We start from the raw sequence: 23,795 nt of genomic DNA, 5'->3' as shown, positions 1-23,795 counted from the left end.
TGAAATAAAAAAAAAAAAAATTCTGCATTTTGTTCACCAAGAGCTTTTTGTGTATGATTATACTCCTATTTGTTAGCAACAAATAAGCATTTAACTTTTGAAGTTAAAACTGTAATATTGACAAATCTTTACTACTACAATTAACTCAGAATTTTCTTGATCTTGATTTTTTAAGTGAATAAGGACTATAGAGTCTAATTACAATTCCACTTTAGAAAATTAAAAATAAATGTACTTTAAGTTAAAATTATAATAGTGTACTTTTCTCACGGTTATATAATCATGTAATACTTCACTAAAGTCTTGATCTTGCGTAGCTCAGCAAGTACTTTTAATACTACATCATATAAGCTGGGATCTGCTCTCACTGGACTACAAATTAACCCAGTGAAGTATCAAAATCTATTCGTGTTATACTTAAGGCATTAGTAGACAATTACTGGTCATGAGATTCATGTATCTTAAAATTTTTTCTGTTACAATTCCTTTGTATTTCTCTTCCAGATGATACCAAGATAGCTCTACATCTAAAAGATAATGGAGGTAAGAATTGACACTTTCCTTTTATAAATATTTTTAGATTCCAATCTATTTCATTTATTTTTTATTGAAGTATAGTTGATTTATAATGTTGGGTTATTTTCTGGTGTACAGGATAGTGATTCAGTTATATATATTTCTTTTTCATATTCTTTTTCATTACAGGTTATTACAAGATATTGAATGTAGTTCCCTGTGCTATACAGTAGGACCTTGTTATTTATCTATTTTATATATAGTAGTTTGTATCTGCTAATCCCAAACTTCTAATTTATACCTCCTCCTCTTTCTCCTTTTGTAACCATAAATCTGCTTTCTATGACTGTGAGTCTGTTTCTGTTTTGTAAATAAGGTATTTTGTATCTATTTCATTCATTTAAATATGAGTTAAAGAACTTGTGGACTTCTCAATACAGAGTGAAGTTACATTTCTCTTCCTGTTGGTATTTAACACAGGAAGAATTCACTGGTTGGCTTGAAATGCAAAATTGTTTCAATAGTGTAGTAAAAGTCTAATCTTTGCACTTGCTTGTAAAACTGCAGGACACCAATGACCAATTATAAAGTGAAAATTTATCCACACATCGTGCGGATAAATTTAAAAATCTCTATAACGGTACTTGAAAATTTGAGGAAGAAAGGTTTTATGAAAATAAGGCTGTGAAAGAGAGTGACTCAATATTTTAAAATAGTTCTTTTCCTATAAATCATGTTAGCTCATACATCTGTCATAGAATGCTGGCTCTTGATAAAAAAAGTTTTGTTGTTAGTAACTGTTTACTCAGCTCAGGAAGGGGGTTTTCCTCTTCTTGGCAGCATCTCTTATGTAAATGTGGGTACACTGTGACATTGATCTAGACACAATTTTACTTTTGCAGCCCCAGATGACTTCCTAAGTCAGAATCCAGCACATAAATTGTTAGGGATGTTTTTCCCTAGAATTGTAGAGAATAGTTCCTGAACTACTCAGTCTAAATTAAGCAACAAATACTTCTATGTTTTCTTAGGTTACTATATATATATATCTAGATTTAGATTTATAGCAGTCTGTTTAAAAGTGAAGCTGCTTACCTCTTTTATTACAGCAGTTATCCCTTGCCTTGCTCCTGCATCTTAGTGTTTTATTTCATTCATTTTCTGACTCATTATTGTATTAATGCCATCAGTGGAGAGCTTCACAGATAACCATTTACAACATATATACTAGCTAGAAATAAAATCTTACTTCTTGAAGGGGCTTTAGCATTCCCCCAGTACAAAATTTCTCAGAGCAAGTAAGTTTCATGTGAACAGAAGTCCTAACGCTGTGGTGACCTCATCTTGAGGGAGGGTGTGTGCTATGAGATGGATGAAATGGAGGAGGGGCCCCCGAGAGGCTTCAGTTGAATTTGTTACATTTGATGTTTAATATGGGGTAGTGGTTACGTATGTGTTTGTTATATTATTCTCTATGTCATCTTCTTTCTCCTTAATATGACTAAAATAATCTGTAATGCTAGAATTATAGAAAAACAAAAGATTCCTGTGATCGGAAAAAACAAAAGAGTCCTATGATTAAATAGGTATGAGATACTCTGGATGAAAGAAATTCCTTTGCTGGAGAACTGTTTAGAATGTTTAACGTTCGTTTGTTCATTCATTCACGTATTCCTGCGGAATGCCTGCTAATTGCAAGGCATTGTTTAGTGCCTGCAGCCATGGTAGTCAATAAGGCTTAGACAAATTCTCTGCTTTCAGAGAGCATATATTCCAAAAGAATGTTCAGGATGGTAACAACAGTTTAGTATCTGGCATTTCTCCACTATTTGGCCATAAAAACTTTTTACAAATAGTGTCTCATGTTCTTAACGTTTTGCGGAACACACTTTGGGAAATACTTTTCTAGAATATTACCAGTTATCCCAAGGGAAATCCTTAGCTGTGTTTAGTGCAGCAAGGAATCATAAAACTTTGAAGATTTTCTTAATGCACTGCATTAAAACTATCTTATGATGCTGAGAAATCAAGTTAAGTAAATCCCCAGATTGAAATGGAGGACTTGCCTTCTTGTCTGGTATACTAGAGAAGTTGACTGTTGGATTTTCAGATAATTACTGACATGCGGCAGATAGGCATCAGAATTCCAAAATGTCGCAATGAGACTTAAATATGCCTATACACTGGAACACTTTTCATGGCTAAGTTTGTTTGTAAAGCACTTCTAAAAGTACAATTAGAGCAGACCAACCTGACCAGGGTTAAGATAAATGTTCCTTCAAAAGAGTACTTAAGGGAAATCACACATTACTTTTTATAGCAACTTTACTTAGATAGCATGCTATCATTGCTTTTTATTTTATGGCATATAGAGATGCAGGAAGGATTGCCAATTTAAATCCAATTTCATTAGTTAATTAAATGTGTTGAAAACAGAATTCAAAATCATTCTCCCCTCCCCCTCTAGCTTAACATTTTTGCAAGATTGAGGTAATAATGAAAAAGGATGCCTAATTTAAATGTTTCCTTACATCTAATGAGAATTTTTTTTTAATGCAAGCTAATACACCTTTACAAATTGCAATGTATTGCTGCAGATAAATTCAGCACATTTTCTTTCTTGATTTAATTGGCTGTTCTTAAAAGCACTTTAATTTAGAGGTCTGTACTTTTCTAGAAAAGAGGGTGACATTTTTCAAAGTAGTGTGTAGCTGGAAACCAGTGACTCTGCCTTTACATACAGCATCTTCTTTAGATATTGGACTACCTCGGCTCTGAGTCTTCCTGGGACACTTCTGTGGGTTAAAGTAGTTGATTTTCTTAGTCAAACCCACAGCTGACATGATTATACATTCACTTTCCAGGAGATTTTCCTTCATCTTTGATATAAAACATAAAATAGTTCTGAGCAGCTGGACACCACAGGCACCCCGGCAGGGCTTCTCATTCACAGGAGCCAAACTGAGTCCCAGCCTGTGAAATGGCTTCTGAGAAACCTTCAGTTATGCATTGCATTTCCTGCTACATTTAGATTAGGCCTAGGTAGAGCCTCTGAAAATTTCAGGCTAGTTGTTTGATTGGAGTTTTATTAGCCTCAGGTTGAGTGGAAACTCTAAGCTTTGTAAATAATTTGGAGAAAAGAAATGGAAAAAAAAAAAAGCATTGATTGACCATTGAACAGTGGCTGAATACAAAAACTCAGAAGAGCCAATAAAAAGATAGCATTTTATTTCCAACTGAATATTCCTAGTCACATGTTTATCATATTCAGTTTTGAGTTATATGTCAGTCTAATTAAGTAGCATATTGGTTCCTTATTTATGTGAAAGACAGAAGAAGGGGAGGAGGAGGTGGAGGAGGGGAGAGAGGAAAAGAAAAAAGAAGAAGAGGAAAAGAAATATGTATTGTTCCCTACGTTCCAAGCACCATTCTAAATGCTGTGCATATATTAACTCATTTAATTCACACTACATCCCTGTGAGTTGGTCCTATTATTATTTCCATTTTATAGCTGAGGAAACGTAGGTACAAAAAAGTAAAGTTACCTGGCTAGTATGTGGCAGAGCTGGGATGTGCATCCAAGTAGCCGTGATGCAAATTCCACATCCTGACAGTCTCCCAGTATCACCACTCCCTTGCAGTACAGCCCTCTTACAAACTTCACATGGGAGATGCCACTGTAAGGGGTGTTAACTCAAACCCACTATATTATTTTTCCTGTTCTATAACAACTAATTATACTTACAAGTATTTGGAAATGAAATTTCCTTTTCCCATGTAATTATGCGTTAGTTTCCATTTTATCCTTTCTTTGAAAATCACAATGCATTGCTTCTCCTGTGTAACTGGGCTGTGTCTGAAGCACTGGCATGTGTTCTCCAAACTACAGGCTACTCTTTGTTTATGTTCAAAATCTAAATTCAACTTTTTTGGTTTATCTAGAAACTCAGGTTTGATTCATCATTAAGGGGGTCCTAGAATATATTCTTTAAAAATATGTATTTCTACAGATAATGGTTATGTGTTTAAAACAGCACATTCCTTGGGTTTTCCAATTTTGGCAGAAACTTATTAGAAGAGTTACATTTTTAAAGAATTACCTAGCTATATATTTTAGCAGGTACAACTATTAAATGCCTTCTTTGGCATTTAATTGGTTGCTTGCAAATGGCACTCACCACCTAAATAGAAATATAAATGTCTTCAAGATGCAAACTGGATAAAATTATATGCAGGGCTGAAAAGATTTGCAAATTGAATCAATGGCAGAGTCTTTTAATTGAGAAGTGAAATCTTCAACTGGATTCAGCTCAATTTAGCAAATTGAGTTGTGTCTTTCTGTTACACTGCAGATGTTAAGATTATGTCAAGCTCTAAAATCCTCTGGTTGATTTTATTATTTCAAATTTCTTGACTGAGATTTATCAAAGTACCCAAAACTGGGTTCACTCTTGGTTCCTCTAAAGGTTCTTCCTTTTGATAAAGTTAAGTTTCTTAAAAAAAAAAAATGCTTGAATATAAACTCTTAATTGCTAATGATATTTAAAGGATGAGCACTCCAGACAGTATTGATGTGTTATGCAGGTTGGGACTGTGTTTGTCATTTCTTCTTGTTGCTAGGAAATGTACTAAGACTAGATTCTGAAAGGGTGCGTTCTTGAGTCAGAGGGTGGTGCCTTCATCAAAGGGATGCTGAAATAGCTACATCAAACAGTTTGCAGAACATGATTAAGTTAATTCTGGGGTGCAGATCTGCAAAGTGATTGATTTCAAAGGGCTAAGACAGAAATACCTTGAATGAACTATACGATGGCTGGTCTAAATTCTGATTCTGTTGTGTTTACTTTCCTATTTCTGAACATAAGGCTTTTCATCCAAAGATAAAATGTTAGAACGTTATTCTGACTTTTTCACTAGACTGCTTCTAAGGTTATATTTTTATCACCTAACCTGTAGTGACAGATCAAGTGTTTAGTCTTTCACTTATCATTCAGTTGAATTATTTTTTGTCTTTAATACATAAATCATCAAAGTAACATATCTTTTGCTTTTCTTTCCTACCTTCCCTTGCTATTTTTTGTCTACTTCTTTCACATAAATCAGTCATGTAAGCAAAGGGAAAGTGTTGTTACCTTTTGACAGGGTATTGAATTTCTATCACTTTCTGTTTCAAAACCTGTAAATACCTTGGCATTTGGTTTTATCTGTTGCTTTGTTTGACTGCTTTTCAGGATAGCACTAACTCTAAGTGTATATGTACCATAACAGTGAAAATTTCTTATACTTCAGAATATTATTTTGAATGTTCCCTTGGGTTAAGAATTTCTGTCCCAAAATTTTGTCCCAAAGAGTGGTTTTTCAACTTCTCCTGTGCATCGGAGTCATCTGGTTAGTCTCATCTAATTTTATTATCTGAGCTCATGAAAACCCATGTTCAGACTGTTCTCCATACCGATTAAATCTGAACCATGGGAGCTGGGACCCAGGCATCAGCACTTTTTAACCCCAGGTGACTCACATGCAAAGTTCAGTTGAGAACAAGTGGTCCGATGCAATGCTTCATAAATAGTAAAGAGCCTGAGAATCATTGGAGGAAGAAGAAAGTCTTGTGAAAATGCATTTTCTGCAGAGTAGTTCCACGGTGGAGCCCAAATCTTTGCAGTGCATTCCTGACAAGTTCTCAGATAATGCGGGCACGACCAGTTCACAGACCACCCTGAGTATCAAAAGTTGAGTGAATTCTTGATTTCTTTCTGCCAGAGTCCCCAAATAAGAATGGCATTTCTTACACCAAATCCACCCATTTGTCCTCACCTATACCTCATGACTCTCCATATTTTAATTGGTGACAAGAATTTACCTTGGTCTACATGTGTCTTGCTCAGCAGTGTCAGGGGATGTAAAAGTATTATGTCTGTTCCTTCTCAACTCATTTTAATACAGTATGTGAAAATTAGTCCATTCTAGCCATTAAAAATTTATTTTAGTAAAGTCAGTTACGTTTTCTGTGTTTTGTTGAACCATATGAAATTGTTGATTTTTTTTTTTTTACCATTTTTGACCTGCAAAATTGCAATTTCATTGTTCAACCTAATTATTTAAAAAATTCTTATCCACTCTAGGAAAAGCAAAAGAAAAACCACATTGGCATACACATTTCCCCCTTTGTGTTGATTTGTAGATAGGATTTGTAGAGTTTATGCTGCTGATAGAGCATAGAACAAAAATGATATAGCAGAACCTCAGGAAATACACACACACACGGCTTCCAAGAATTAGCTGTAAATACACTTTCCATCTGCCATCAGCAAAGTGTTTTACTACGTCCTCTCACTGATCGATTCTTACCTTTCTTTCTGTGCTCATCTCCTATATAATTTCAACCTGCCTTCTTCTTGTCGGAAACCTGGTCTTGGCAACTCCTGTCGGAGGAAGGGAACTTCCATACACCATTAGATTTTGGACCCTGAGATTTGTGAGGGGCCCCAGGAACAGTTTCTGTGTGGCCCAATATTTCTTGTAACCCTTCCTGGGTTACTAAACATATATAACGTTATTATTATAAACGTGAAATATCTAGTGATCGTGGTTAATTGCCTTGTGCTACTAAAATAATGTATATATCACTATAAAATTAGGGTGACTTTGATATTGATTTTATTTGGCTTCACTTGATTTATTCAAGAAACATTTCTTAAACTGCTGTGTGCCGTGCACATTCATAGGAGATGCAAATACACAGGTAAACAAGGGTTGAGCCTACTGTGAGGAAGCAAGTGGTCCAGTGGGATGAGACAGGGTAAGGCATCGATAATTAGGTGTGGTGTGAAAAGCATGAGGACAGATTCAGGAGAAACTATGAGGGCAGAGAAGAGGCATCTAAATAAAACTGGAATTATGGGAAAGCTTCCCAGACATGATGCTTGATCCAAGTCTTGAAGTGTGAGTATAGAAAAGGGCCAGAAGAATGACATTTCAGCAAAGGGATCCGCAAAGGCTGAGGTTCAGTAGCATGAAACATCAAAATCTGTTTGGCTAACTCTAAAGAGTTTCCACCATTTATCTGGCTGGGGTGAGAGTATGCGTTAAGTAGTGATGGGTGGTGAGGCTGAACAATAAGAGGGGCTGCTTCAGGGCTCATACCTTTTTACATCAGGCAAAGGAGTTTAAACTTTATCCTCAAGACACTGGGAGTCACTGAAATCATTTAGACAGGGGAATATTGTAAAAAGTTTCCCACATTTTAGTAGTTCATTCTTGAGGGGTTGCGGGGAAAGAAGTGAGACTGAGGCCAGGAAAAGTAGTTAGGACACTATACGAGTAAGCTACAGAAGAAATAATGAGAGGCTAAACTAAACTAGTGGTTGCTAATGCGAATAAAGAAGAGAGAATGGACGGGAGAAGTGTATTTAACAAAGTAGAATCTGCATAACTAACGTCTGATTGGATGTGTGATTTATGTGATAGGAAGGTGACTAAGATGGCTCCCAGGCCTTGGGGTTAGTTATCTGGGTGGATGATGGTGCTGTTAAGAGGGGACACAGGAAAAAGACCACATTTTGAGGAGAGGCAATGAATTTAATTTGAGCAAATTGACTTTGAAGTGATCTTGTGGGACGTGCAAATGAAGATGTCCAGTAGGCAGTTTTCTATGCAAATTAGGAGTTCACTTGAGAAATACAAGCAAACAATATAAATTTAGGCATCATCAGCATATAAGTGATAGTTGAAGTTATCAGTGTGAATGAAATTACAAAAGAATAATATAAAAATGAAAAGAACAGAGGACTAATGAGTGAAAACAGCGTTTAAGATTTTGTGAAGAAAACTGAGAACGGAGTCAAAGAGATGACAAGAAAACCAGAAGAGTTTAGTATCACAGAAACCAAAGAAGAAGAAAATTTCAAGGAGGAAGTAGTGAACAATGTCAATGCTGCAAATGAGTCAAGTAAAAAGAAGAAATCCAGGACGTTGTACAGTGCACAGTTGCACAATCTCCAGACAACCAGGACTCTATTTTTAGTTTTTTAAGGAACTTCCATACTTCTCCATAGTGGCTGCACCAATTTACATTCCCACCAACAGCATAGGAGGGTTCCCTTTTCTTCACACCCTCTCCAGCATTTATTATTTGTAGACTTTTTGATGATGGCCATTCTGACAGGTGTGAGGTGACATCTCACTGCATTTTTTGATTTGCATTTCTCTGATAATTAGCCATGTTGAGTATCTTTTCATGTGCCTGTTGGCCATCTGTGTGTCTTCTTTGGAGAAATGTCTTTTTAGGTCCTCTGCCCATTTTTTGAATGGGTTTTTTGGGTTTTTTGGTTTTTTTTTTGACGTTGAGCTATTTGCATACTTTGGAAATTAATCGCTTATCAGTCACATGGTTAAAACATTATTTTAGGCAAAAGAAGTGAGGCATGAAAGAGTACATATAGTATGACTCAGTTTATATGAAATTCAATATAGATGAAATTAATCTACAGTAACAGAAGTCAGCACAGTGGTTGCCCATGGCAGGGCTGGGTGGGAGTGGTAAGGATGAACTAGAAGGGGGAAAAGGAATTTTAGGGGGACATGGAAATATTCTGTATCTTGATTTGGCTTATGATTACTTTGGTATATAAAATTGTCAAAATTTATTGAATTGTACACTTATGATCTGTGCATTTCAAGGATGCAAATTTTACCTTAGTGAAAAAAAGAAAAATTTTGATGTGCTTCTCATAAACTATGTAGTTTTTTAAAAAGTCTCATGAGTCAATTTTTCCAAACTTCTTAAAATTCTCAACGAAAGGGAGCTAAAAGCTTTATCCTTAGCAAACAAGCTTTTCTAATTAGTAACCTTAAAAATTTAATGCTTCTGATTATTTGATTCCTGGTTTGCTTTAAGTTATTCTTAGAATCTTCCCATGTGGTTGCTAATAATGATAAAATTATCTAGCATGATTGGGCTGTTACTGTGTTACACCAGACACTCTTCTAAGGGCTTTGCACGTTCATCTCATTTAATTCCTACAGCAGCCTATGAAGAAAGTGCTCTTGGAATCCCATTTTACGCACAAAGTATCAGAAGCACAAGGATGTAAGTGATCTGGGGGTCACGTGGTTTGCAAGGGCTGTAGCTGGGCTCCACCGAGTGCTCTGCCGTCTGAGCATGCGCTGTGCTCCCCATGGCCATCCTGTCCTGCAGCCCAGGAGGGTGGCGCTGGATGTTGCACTGAACGTGGCGGAAGAATCCTGGTCGCCCTGTGCCCGTCACAGTGGAAAGACAGATGTGTGTCCCAACCACTCAGCAACTGTGGAGCCTCAGTACATCCGCTCCTCTTAATCAGGGCCTGTGCTACCAGATCAGCTTGAGACCTTCTTGAAATTATTCCTGGAAGTGGAATTCGTTCTCTCACTGAAGCTTTAAGTGCATGTTGAATGAAAGCAAGGACACTGTGTAGCCATTTGCCCGCCATCCTCCCTCCATTAAAGCCGTCCAGTGTCTCAGCAATCACAAGCAGCACCAACTGCCAAATCACACAGTGCGCCTTTTAGGGCCTCTCCTCCCATCCCCCACACTTTGAGACCAAAGCACTTGCAACTGAAAAACTCACAGGACTGCCGCCTCCGCATGGGGGTGGGGCCATTTGACTTGACGGAAAAGATTAGACTAGGGCTAGTGCTCACCTCCCGGACTAACCATATTCTATCCCACATTCAATGTGTGGAACTTCATATTCCAGGAAACTAGACATTCCAGGACCTAAAGGCAGACAGTTGTGATAAACACAATTTTTAGAGCATTCTTACTCCCAAACAGGCTAGTTGGCTCTGTCCCCGTTGGAGGCATTATCTGAGCCATGTTTTGACAGTATGGATGCCGAACAGTGAACGCAAATACCCTGCAAAAACAGGTTCTCAGTGGTTTTGATTTTTCCTTTCTACCCTTGATGTGTGTGCACGTGTTAACAGTTTTGGTGTCACGAATTAAAATAAAATTCGAGGCTCTACCCAAGGTGTTTTTGTTTTGTTTTGTTTTCCCATTTCTGATGCTGTCTTTTTGAGATACGTAGCACATACATACAGTCCTGCCCATTGATCCTCCTGGGAGAGTCCAGACATCAAACCACAACAAATAACAAAAGGACTGTATGGGTTGTTAAGAACATCAGAGGTTGAGGTTCAGTCCTGAGGTGCCCACAAGGGCCAAGTTGGTACCTCCAGCAACTACATTAATCCCCTGCTTTCTTCAGAAGCACAAAGATTTTCATTAATTTTGAGCCTAAACTCAGGGACCAAAGAACTTGAGATTGGTTCAATATTCAGCAGTTTTCAGAAGATGCTGCCAATAGAGGTTGATTTTATTTAGATAGCCCACTGGACCACAGCAGCTGGGCTCGTTTTGCAAACAGTGGCTGCAGGTTACACGTAGCACGCTCCTGTCCCTGCCACCACCGGAGTCTGGGGAGAGACCTTGCAAACTCAGAAGGACCCCGGTGGCCTGTTTTCCTGCAGGTGGGTATACAGTGCCGCTGCATGGAGATTGATCTAGATCTTCCCACTGGAAAAACTTCTCACAGAGACGTGGCTGCTTTCATCTGACATGCACTGCAGCTTCAGTGAGAGGATGGCTACCCACTTCCATGGATGATTCCAAGAAGGCCTCGTACTGACTCAGTGGCACAGCCACGAGTGAAAGGAATGGAGATGTGAAGGGTCCATGTTAGCTAAGAAAGGGTGCTGAATTTGCTAGGGAAGCAGACATTCACTGTGATATTCATATGCTTGTACATAAGTGGCCTGTTTTAATATAAGTGACTTCATTCTGGAGTGGATGGGATTAAATAGCATGAAAAGTCACTCTTTTCTGTACCCCCAGATCTTGAAAATAGGTTGTCAACCTCATTTTTGGTATTCCGTAGTCACTGTGGTTATATTTTCAAGATATCTATTTAATATATCTTTCATATTTAGATGGGTAATTTAAGTACTAAGACTTCTGTGGATTGTTTTGTAGAAGTAGAGACATATTTTATTTTGGGGGATATTTTTAAAATAGATTTTTAAATAAATAAACAAAACTTGGTATAGAAAGCTGATGTTAGGGAAACTCTGAAAGTTAGGTCTTATAAAGATCTTGGTTGCTGAATACATGAGAGGCACAGATGGATTATTACAAAAAGTAACACATACAAACAAGAAATGAAAAACTATAATGGATTATTCCAAAGATTTATTTTTGGTGTAACAGTGGCTAGAAATACTGTAAATCCTCCCTGTAGATGTGCACACACACACACACACACAACGTGCACCCATCACATAATGAAGCTGGAAGCAGGCTGGGTGGTGACTGCCGTCCAGAATCCCTCATTTTGATGGGATCAAGCATCCCTTTTAATATGATTTCACGGAAATTTTATGTTGCTTTATTTTTCTGAGATAAAAGGTAGCGGATTATTGTTCAAGAAGGATTGTCATACCCTAAGCTCCTTTAAACCAGAATGTTTTATCCATTTCCCTGAATGGAATTTCACAGCTGCCGTGTACTGGCACAGGCTGCAGAAGAGAAGCCAGGCCAGCTGCCCCCGCCAGATATTGTTCTCACCATACATAATGCACTTAGCTGGGTTTTGTGCACCCATTTTAATGTCTTTTCACAGTACTTACCCAAGTCCCTCCTGTGGAGATGTCATAATGTGAATTATGAACGTATTGTCACAGCGATGCATGCTGTGGATTGGGTGTAGCTTGTCTAATAGTTTCAAGGAAACCTAATGCCTGCCTAATACTGAAAGATTGGTAAGCATCCAAAAACAATAGGAGCACCACGATTAAGAAAATGAAAGAACTAAGGGAATTAAGAAAAATAAGAAAATGCATAAAACACCAGGAGAAACGCTGAATGACATCAAGGTCATAATCATGGCTCTAGAAAGTCAAAAGCACTGAGGAAAAATTTATGAGCTACAAAATGAGATCAGTTGCAAGGGAAACTTCCAGAGGAAAGTCAGTGTAGTTAAAATTTTTATTCTTACTTGGTTTTCGCCTATTACAGTCTTAGCTCATAAATGGGTTCGGTAATATTCCACAGGGAAAGTCATGTACTTTTAATCCAGAAGTGAAATACTGACATGTTAAGCATTTCATAGTTTAACTTCATTCTAAAGTGTTAAAAAAAAACATTTGACATCATCTGTATAAGATTTATGAATTTTGAACAAATTTGTGTAAGACTTTGTCCAAAGCCTCTTGGTCCCCCCAAAGGCATTTATCCATAGTGGAATGTATGGGCTGCAGTATTTCTCTTTAAAGCCATCAGAAAAGTTAACTCGAAAGTGGATAAGGAATGTGTATTAAAATCTCTTTAACGTATTAAAGAATTGTACTTCTGAATACAGAATATCAATGCTATATGCATGTTGATACTGAAAAAAAGGTCATACAGAGTGTAAGGAGATGTACAAGTTTAAAATTAAATGCTAAACTTTGAAGAAACAAAACGTCAGTATTTTCCCCTTTTTTCCTCCTGTCTTCTTTCTTCTACTTTCTTCTTTCTTTCATTTTATCGCTAATCCATAAGTCATAAACTTTTCTTGGAGGGCAGAAAATAAAACACATTTACATGAAGTCTTGAATATTTTCAACATGTGCTTAATGCCTTTTTAAAAAAATCTGTTGTCTTTGCTATCATGGTAGCTAAAACCCGGAGAGAGCAGAATGCTGTGATAGATTTGAGTTTTCTCACAGTCCTCTCTGTGTCTGAATATTGATCTGCATTTTATAAAGTACTAAAAAGTTAGGAACTCACGTCACTCAGTGGATCAGATGAGAGTATATTATCTTTGATACTATTGATTTTCTGTGCTTCATTTATGTTTTAAAGTATGTCTTCGACAGAGTCGGGGAAAAAAGGCCTTGATTTAGCAGGCTTCCCAAACATATTTATATGCTTCCTGTTTGGGCATTGAAGCTTCGTTTTATGGTGTCTTCTTGTCCTTCTCCGTTAATTCATCTTATTTAAATGCACGATGTAAAAGTGAAGAAGCCAAAGATTTGAATTGTCCTGCATGCGACCCTGCACGTGTGTGAGGACAGTTGTTTGGCTTTTGTTTACTTTTAGACATAAGTGAAAGAGCGCAAGATATTTCTACGAAGAGAGTTAAGAGTTTGGGTCTTCAGACTCGCTGCCTTTGAATATCCCGCCAGCCCCTGATAGGCTGATGAGGATCAGAATTTGTACCTGAAATAGGATCAGGGTTTCCTTTGACCCACTTCTGCCTGTCAGTTTCCAAGAACAATCAGCTGAGCCCCAGAAGTGAATGTTACCAAGACTGACATCTTTGTTTATTGTCTTTCTCTGAAGGAATGAAATCAATTTATTTAAGAAGTCTGCCCTTGAGGTGAATCAACTAAATTTCAGTTACGGGAATCACTAGCACTTGCTAGTAATTCTTTTGTACTTTTCAGCTTCAGAATTTCTTTTTGGTTTCTTTTTTGGTTTTCTATCTCTTTATGGATATTTTCGTTTTGTTCATACATTGCTTTCTTGACTTCCTCCACATCTTCCTTTCAGGCATCTTTAAGACAGTTCCTTTAAAGTGTTTGCCTAATAGATTAGCCATCGGGTCTTTCCCAGGGACAGTTTCTGTTGATTTTTTTTTCCTTTGAATGAGCCATACTTTCCTGTTCCATTGTATGCTTTGTGAATTTTTCTTCACAACTGGACATTTGAATCTAAGAAAGTGGTAACTCTGGAAATCAGATTCTTCCGCCTTTCCCCAGGGTTTGCTGCTTTTTGTTGTCATTTTTGTTTATTGTTTTTGGTTTGGGGTTGTTGTAGGCTGTCTCTGTGCCCGGGATCAACCCGAGGTGTAATACTGAGGGCTTTTCAAGTCTTTTTCTGAGCTTCTCCCTGGCCATGCATGGCCACTTTCAAATTTTCCCCATATGTGTAGTTGATTCTGAATGTCCTGTCTTTAGTATCTGGCTCCCAAATGTGGAAAAAGAGGAAAAATAAAGAGAGACGGGATAAAAAGGGCACTAACTCTTTAAATCACTTGGAAGTTACTTTAGCTGGAGGGAGAAAGGCTTGCGACAGTGGCAGAAAGTGCAAAATTAACTACTGCACCTTTGTCTGTGCCTCTGTGATGAGAACTACCAGTCAATGATCAGAACACAGACCCGTGTGGTTTGGAGGACAGAATCCTTTTCGCCTACCCTGGCCCCTGCAGGCTGCTTCAGGAACTGGTGTATAGCTGCCTGCCACATGGCTGAGGGGTGGAGGACGGGTAGCTACTACTGTCCTAAGTGCTAAAGTTGACTGAGATTAATCACAATTTACAGTCTGAGCCTTCCCCCTGAAAGTTGCAAGCCTTCAGCAGAGCCCAGAATTCCAAAACAGCTGTCAGACAGATTCTGCCGGCACAATTGTTGTCTGTATGGGGAGACAGATTCCTGATTTTCTCAACTCTGCCGTTGTCCCAGGGTCCTCTCTGTAAATGAATTTTTACATGATGAATTATTCTTTACATTTTATGTTCTTTAATTGATGAATTTCTGTTATGTAAGGGAAAGCTTTAGAAATCTGAGCTTTGATAGATTTGGAGAAGGATAACTGAATACCAACTATGAGTCTCAAGCAAAGAATAAACAAACAATAGCAACAAAAATTTAAAGGATGGATAGGAAGAATCGGGAGGTCATGTTGCTTCACTTGATTTGCAGTTCTGTCCTTTTATATTTACCACACATTCTGATAGGCAGCCATGGTTTTCATTAACAAAAATTATAGTAAAAGAAATAAATCAGTGCTTATTAAATGAGATTTAGTAGACCAAAAATATGTTTAAAATATAGAAACAAAGGTTAGAAATAGCAAAGGTGTAAACTGATAATGAAAGGACTGGGAGTCACTGTTCTAGAACTTCTGTGAGTCTTAAAGAATTTTCTAACAGTTCAAAAATACCGATCATATTACGTACTAAGATTCAGTTACCTGCTCTACATAATTTTAGATCTCCTCTAAACACCTGAGCTTTCATCAAAGATTACAGAATTTCAGAACAAGAGAAGACTTTAGAAATAAGTTTTATTTGGTTGATTGACTTTGGGTTGGATAATTATTACTTTAGAAATTTAATTTCTCCTTTTCCCTAACTCTCTGAAAATGGATATTACAGTGGAGAGCATCTTAGTAAAAGTCAGAGAAAATGATACAGGTCTGTGGAAAGGTGGGATCTTTTCAGATGCTGTGTCTTCCCTTTAGACAGTGAGAAAACTCTGTGAGGGTCATTTAGCATCCATTTGTTACACTTTTATAGAGTATTTCAGTTTAAAACAGATTTTGAAAATTATCCTTTGAAGTCATGCACAGACTTTCTGAAAATGCCTGTGTAGCCCATCAAAAGATGCCTGATACTCTTGAATTTAAATTTTCCAAGAGAATGTGAGAGAGATTTCAAAAAGTAATCAGTTTTTCCATAGGTAACGGTGCCAGTGGTTCAATGAGAAAAATCAAAGTTAAATTTATGATATAGTTAATTAGAGTTTTAGATTTTCCACAGTGCTTTTAGAATAAAGACTATTAATTTTGCTTTATTTAATAGAATGAAGACCACTGAACTACAAATTAAAGCACAATTATAAATGGGTTTTTGATCATTAATACTATGGATTTTTCATTTGCCCAAATAAAGAGCATCTAACTTCTAAAATTGGTGTTTGGGAAAGAAGAGTTGTACAGAAAGTAAAAACAAAAATCCACTGGTACTTTATTAGGAATATAAATATTCTGTCTACTGAGAACGCACACATGACAGCTGTGCTGTTCTTCCAGCCTCAACAGATGACAGTGCAGCTGAGAAGAAAGGCGGGAACCTCCATGCCGGGCTCATTGTTGGAATCCTCATCCTGGTCCTCATTATAGCTGCCGCCATCCTCGTGACAGTCTACATGTACCATCATCCAACGTCAGCAGCCAGCATCTTCTTCATTGAGGTGAGTGTCAAGGAGAGCACATAAAAACCACGCTCGTCCGTGAACTCAAGCCATTTGCTGGCACCATCTGTATTTAATATGTCTCCGTTTTGCAGTGGCGGGCTGGCTGATTTCACACGTGCGCGAGCACACACACACACACACACACACACACATATAACGTGTCGATAGATTGCTTTCAGATGATGAGTTCAGTTACCTTATCGCAGCAGCTTTTAAAAGAAATAAGCCATCTTGCCTTTCATGGGTCTAAAAGAAAATCAAAGCCATACTTTTTGTCTTATTAAAGCAAGTATGTTAACTAGCTGCTCTCCTGATCCGAGAAGGAAATGAGGCATATGCTGGAGGCTGAAAGACTTAGCTTAAATCACCTGATCAATAAATACTAATTGAGTATTGGCTGGATTCTTCATACACGGTGGAGGGCTTGCTCTTAAAGAAAAATTTTTCTTTAGGAAAAATCTTGTTTTTACTACCAAATAGCAGCTATCACAATAAGATAATGGTACGTACATCACCATTTGGTGTGAGGTGTGTGTATTTACACGTTTATATATATATAAATGCACATACACACAGTTTACTCAAACACGAAGAGAGCGCTGTGCCGAATCAGCGTTGTGTTTTCATATACAGAATGTAATTAGTGTCAGTGCCCAAGAGCAGTCACGTATGGGGACCAGAGGCCAGAGCCAAGTCCTGACGTCCAGAAAGCTGAGACTGGGAAGCCTGGGGGCCTCAGGACAAGGCCAGTGTGGCCAAGGCTCTTCCTGTCCCCCAGACAACTGGGCTTCCTGGGCCCCCGTGTGTGCAGCTTTCACTCCAGCATCTTAATGGAACCACCGCTCTTCCAACACGGCATGAATACTGAGCAGTGAAGGCAATCTTCTCCTGCAGAATTTCAGAATGAAATTTTTTCCAGTTCATTGGGTGACATACGGAAGGTTGCTTGAATTTTGTTCTATTGTTGAGTGAGAAATTATAATGACCTTTAGACAATTATAATGACCTTTAGACTACAAAATAACCTTTTTCCCCTTATCACTGGGGAGAGGGATGCAAATCAGTTAAATAATTGCCCCAAAGTCCTGTGTGGCTCTCACCCGTCCTTGGAATAACGTGCCATCTCCTTAGGTCTCCTTCAAGGCCTTGTATCTGGAGCTTGTCTGTCATTTCAGTTTTTGTGCCACAGCTCCTCAGCCTCGGTTCCATCAGGTTCGCTCTGTTCTTCTCCAGGCACACCCAAATTCTCCTGCCACCAAGACATGCTCATTCTGTTCCTTCCATCAAAAAGTCCTCCCCTTCCACCTCAGTTCTTGAATTCAGAGTCTAAATAGCCTTCAATACCATGTACCCCTGAAGCTTCCCTGGACCATCTCTCTGCCTGGACAGCTGGACATAAGCTCTCTTTCCTCTGAAAGTCTAACTGTAGTAATACATCTTTATCCTTCTCTGACACTTAAACCTTTCTATTTTGCATTCCAGCTAGATCTGTAGGTGATTTATTCCCTTACAGACTTATAAATTCTTCAAGATTTGGATTGAATCACTTAAGTTTCATTTAAATAACAGGTACTCTGTCAATATTTTCTGGGGAAAAAGATGATAAATATCCTAGGACATTTCAAACTTCCACTAAAATTTCACATGTAGACATTTTCCAAAAATGGCATTCTCACTTAGTCTTAATAATGGAGAAATTATCAGGCACCGCATTTAGTTAGAAAGCTGATATAAAGCTGGTATTAAATTTTGTTAATGTGCTTGATTCTCACGGAAAGAAACTCTCCCGAGGTCATGAACGCGTTGCTCCAAGAGCTGACGAGTGACAAGCTGTAAGGCTTCTGTGACTAACCAGACATCAGGCTACTGCTGTAACCCCTCATGTGTTTAAGCCTTTTAATATTCTGTGCAGTTTACTTCCTGACATTGTGAAAAAATCTGACAGTGATGCTATTAGTGGCAAACTGCAAAGTGCCAAGGACCTAGTTCACACCAGTTCACAGCAATCCTTGTATGAATATATAGTGAGACTGTAGAATAGTGGAAGTATTTGGGGGTGGGCATTACTCTTAGAGACAGATTAGTTCTGTATCCTCATAACACAAAGGAAGAGACTGAGGTTCAGAGTGGTGGAATGACTTCTCCAAGGTCAAAGAGCCATAGTTCTAGGAAGAACTCTAGCCTTTTCCAGACTCAAGTGAAGCAGACTCATTCTGCAGTCTCCTAGCTTCTCTCCTCTTTGCCTTTTTCCTTGCTGTTGAATCAGTTGCCAGGAGTTCTGCCTACCTCTGTGACACCCTGCTGTCCTCGTACAGCTCTCAGTGGCTGGTCAGCAGATGAGTTTTAAAGATAATAATCATAACTTTAAAGCTGATTCATGTTTACAAAATCAAAACTCAGATCCATGATGAGTGCACAGTTACTGACATACCAGACCTTTGAGTTGGAAGGTTTGAATTAACTAATTAAATTAGCTGTTGGTGCATAAAGAGATTGTGTTTGCCAATATCATGCAAGTTGCTTTTCATGTTCTATGTTTTACTGCTTTCTGATTTTTAAATGAATTTGATGTGCAGAGGGGAGAGGTTAGAGGCTTGAGGAGAGAGGTGATTGACAAGCTGTCTGATAGGTTGACCTTCCATTCACTTATCTATTCAGGTTTGTTGAGCTCCTATTATGTGCCAGGTACCCAAGATACAGAGATAAATAAAATGGATAAGAGATGATCCTTACTCTCACGCAGTTTCCATTCTAGCGAGTAGAGACAGATGATGAACATATTTTAAGTGAGATATGGATTTCAAGCTGAGTGTTTAGTTTCACAAAAGAGGCCATCCTCATAAAATGCTTAAAGAAAATGTTAACCTCTTTTGAGCAATAAGATATTATTAGTCAAGAAACTAAAGATATAAGAAGTTTGTGATGATTTTTGTACCTGAACTTGAAATTTGGTAATAATCATTTTATCATTTAAGACTTTTTATATAGCTCTGGACATGTATTTGTAATACAGACCAGTGTGAATACGTAAGTAAATAGGACTGCTCTCCACAACAGTTAATTTTCCTGAAGGGCATAGCAGTCTCGCCGTTCTTAAATGGTGCAGACTGATTTCAATTAGAAGTTCTATGATGGTTTTCACAATGAAAAGCTGGTCATGTGTCTAAATGCCAGTCATGGTTCATACCATGCTTTAAAATTCTTATTATCTCCAGGGGACCAAAATATCTGCCTTTGGTGGAAGTGCCCCGTGTTTTTTAATTAGCAAATTGATAGAATGTCTAAACAAAAAGAAACCTCGGCATACGTGCAACCCAGGGATTCTCTCGCTTTTCCAAAACGAGGTGTATGAGTTCCCCAAGTATCTCCTGTACATACATCTCCTTGGGATTTTATGTTTTATTGAAAAAACTTGTGTGCATTTTGTGTTATACTCCAGAATATAGACACTTTTGTTTAATGTAAAAAATATGACTCCTCTACCCACCCTTCAACCAAAGATAACGTTCCAAAAGATGATTCTTATTTCGTCTGTAACTCGGAGCATCCCTGGCACCCCAGTTGCATAGCCCTGATACTATAAGATCCAGAGAAACCCAAACCAGTGGAGCCTCTGTTCCTAGAACAAAAGGAGGAGGTGTCCTTCTATATCTTTGTTGGAGGCAAGTCCAGTGTCAACATAGAAACCCAGGATGGTGAAACAGTTCGCCTGGGTCATGTGAAAGCTGTTTCAGAGTCAAGACTTGAACTCAGGACTCCTCATCCTGGCCCGAAGGCTGTTCTGCTACAGCTGAGCAGAACAACAGACTTTTGATCACTTTGTCACTCAAGGGAAGATGTCCCCAACCCCAAGAAATATTTACGAATCACACAGACCCATGGAGAATCTGATTAAAGTAAGACTGGCAGCTGTGGCCCTCAACTTTTCCTGGCAAACAGGAGTGCTGCAGGAAAGAAGCCAGAGAAAAGGAGCCAGGCGAGGATTCAAATGCCACTGCTGGGGAGGAAAATTGTTTGCTGAAAATCTGGCATCTTGCTTTGCAGCTGTGAGATGAATAGCACATGGGAGTCAGGAAGACACGATCCGATCCGTTGACTAACGTATGTGGTACACAAAGAAGTCATTTCACAGACCCACGAATCTTTTCGTAGCTTGAAGTCACTTTTTTTTTTTTTATATATGAGTTTGGCCCTTAAGATGTTCCTTAGTCTTATTTCAGTCTTAAAGAAAACACAAGGAAAAAATGATTCATTGAAACAAAATATTTATTTTTATTTCTTAGAGGAAGCAAAAGGTGGCATTCACTTTTGATGAATTGCTACAAGGAGGGAAAGATGAAGCAAATCCTAGCTGAAATGGTTTGTCACCCCCATAAATGGAACTTTTGTGTTAGATGACAGCTTTCCAGAAATATAGCAATATATAGGGGGAAAAGGTGAAATGGTTTGCTTTCAAGAAAAAAAAAGATAGTGTTTGTGTATCTGTGGCTTTCTTCCTTCACTTTCTGTTCTAAGATGCTGAAGTTTTATTCATGTATATCACTGAATATTTTTGAGGCATTAGTTCAAGTTCATGGTGATTCCCTTATATATTCAATTACCAAAATAAGATTTAAAAAAAAAATCTTTTACAGATTTCATCTTTAATTTACTCTTCTGGGTAGCATATTTTAATCAAAATTCCAAAAACTAAAATAGTGTTTCTAATTTAATGAAATATTTTCTTCCCTTCATCAGGAAGACATTAAAAATATTGAGTAAAATGTTTGCTATTTCACTGAGTTCTCTAATTCCTTCTTAATTATAATCCAACATTATTTTTAATAGTACATAAAGCCATGAAATAAATCTTAATACATATTTATATCATACATGTATATTTTTATATCTGTATATAAAATCTCCACTACATATTTATACATATATTTTATATATGTATATAAAATCTCCATAGGGAAACCTTTAAAAGATGAAAGAATCAAATGAATAAATAAATAAAAACCCACAGAGTTACAGTCCCCTTGGTCATCTGTAAGCCTGAATTATGTCATTTTATGTAGATGATATATGTTTTAAGTGTTCCAATCTTATTTTTCTGTCATCTCTTTAAAAGAAGATTACTCTACTTATAGTACGAACTGCTGAGTAATTTCTTCCTTATAACTTTGGCAACTTTGGCAATAACTTGAGTAAAATAAATACTCAAGTCTGTCTACTTGTGGAGACAGAGACTAGAAACTTTAATTTTGGTAATAATTTTTGCTTTGCAATAATAATGTATGTATTCACTTATAGATTATTTTTCTCACCAAATCCACATAGTATGACTTTTTTCTGACAGAAATACAAAACAACTAAATTAAGTAACTTGATTGTTATGATATGCTTGGTTTGTAAATAATACTACAAAGTTTTTGATTATAAGAAAATTAAAATTTTAAAATTTGAGTTTAGAAGATTAAAAATTCAGACTCTAGAGAACAGAAATGCAAAGAAGTGTGGTTTAAATGATAGACGCAATCATGCTCGTTATTGGCAGTGATTAGCCAAAGGTACTTTTAATTTACAAATCAATGAAGACTATTTTGCTCTATTTTCTTGAGGCGATGCCTCTGCAAAAACTTTCTGAACATGAAGAAAATAACTTTCAATTCAAAATTAAAACAACTTTTCGTATATCATATAGTAAAGGAATATAGAGTCAGGATTATTAGTTCTATTTGTATTTTTCATTAATTAAAATATTTACTTATATTCATTCATCTGTTCAAAAAAATTTTTCTCTGAAATTGACTCTGTGCGAAGCGTTGTCCTTGGCAAATACTTTAAAGCAGAAAAGACATTTATTTTGTTGAAAGGAGACAACTTTTTATTCTATAAAAGGAAAATAAATTTGTGATACTTATTCTAAATCTGAATGCAATGTAAAGTTCTAGGATTGTAGTAAGGAACAATTGTCTCTTAATTGTATATCAGATATTTTTTGTCTCAATCCAAATTTATGTCACATCTTTTTTTCCTTAGTTTTCAAGTTTTCCTTGCTGTTGACCTTGAAAAATCTATGATTCAGTAACTTATAATTGGACTTGAGTCTTGAATATGTACATGTTTAATATGGAGAAAATTTGATGTAGCATGAGGCTAGGTAGAGAACATAGGTAAAGTTCTTTGGTGAAAAGTAATCTCAAAATTTGTACTTTACAGTCTATGGCTGTCAGTTTATCATCCGAAGAGCAGGAAGGATCTCATCAAAAGTGCTAGAGTCCATTCTGCACCCCATGCTTGTGGGGGAGCACGGTCACCCTAAACTGTGTTTAGAGGAGAAGGGTTAAGAATATTAAAGACTTCTAGCTCATGCCTGGAATGTGAATGGAAGGGGCAGTTCTGGCAGAGACAATTACAGAAGGAGGAGTGTGGTAGCTCCCCACCACACTGGTGGGCTGTCCCATGAGAGAGGTTTCTGACTTGTTATGGACGGATCTGAGGGATGGTCATGAGGATCTCTGAGAGAAGCCACGAAGGTAGAGATATGGGCTAAATAAAAAGACCTTGTAATAATCAGAGGTAGTCAGAGATGGTACTCAGAGATTCCAGAGTGATGAGCTCTTCATCACCAAGGTACTTGAACATTCAAGAAGGTCCCTCATTTAGAGTGTACTTAAGCATTATATAAATGTATGAGCTAGAATGAATTTAAGGTTCACTCTGTTCCTGTAAGTCTAGGATATTGTGGTGTCTCCTCCACCCAGAATGTAATATATGTTTCAGAAAAATACAAAAAAAAAAAAAAAAAAGTAAATTAGAGGGAAGGATTGTGCATGCTCACAGTTTTTGAAGACATCTTAGTTTTTGGGTAACCCAAAGTGAACAAGAAAAACTTGCAAGACCACAAGGAAAGTTATAGTTCCCCTATGCAGAGAATATAATTATTTATGAGGTAATAATCTGAGGGGGGCAACTCACCAACTCCTCACCTTTTAAGGAAGTTGGTAGTATTGGGTAATGCCTTAGATTTCATGTCTGTGTTGCTGCCGGACAAGCAAGGCTCCAGTTTGTCTTGGTTAAAAAATCTGCATAAAAATAAAGGAATTTATCAGGAAAGTAACAACTGATCTAAAATGCCTTAAACAAATCTTTCCCAGTAAGGGCCTACTTGAAACAGAAGAAAGTAACGTAAAACCAGAGACACAAAGTGCTGTATTTTCTCCCAGGGTTCTCTGTGCAAATGAATTTCTTAAGTTTTACTAAGAGGTGAAGTTGACAATTAAATATGTATGCTTTCTTTA

At 37.4% G+C, this 23,795-nt stretch overlaps 1 protein-coding gene across 2 annotated transcripts in view; it reads left to right on the top strand.

Moving 5' to 3' along the window:
* PLXDC2 (plexin domain containing 2) overlaps nucleotides 1-23,795 on the top strand; it is a 347,388-nt gene that overhangs the window by 284,002 nt on the left and 39,591 nt on the right. For both annotated transcript variants that reach the window (XM_072955332.1, XM_072955331.1), the window contains exons 12-13: nucleotides 505-543; nucleotides 16,346-16,506. In XM_072955332.1, coding sequence (XP_072811433.1) covers nucleotides 505-543; nucleotides 16,346-16,506 — 200 coding nt within the window. The remainder of the gene's footprint in view (nucleotides 1-504; nucleotides 544-16,345; nucleotides 16,507-23,795) is intronic.

This window comes from Vicugna pacos, chromosome 35, assembly GCF_048564905.1.
Source record: "Vicugna pacos chromosome 35, VicPac4, whole genome shotgun sequence".
NCBI lineage: Eukaryota > Metazoa > Chordata > Mammalia > Artiodactyla > Camelidae > Vicugna > Vicugna pacos.
This window is presented reverse-complemented; position numbering and strand designations above follow the sequence as displayed.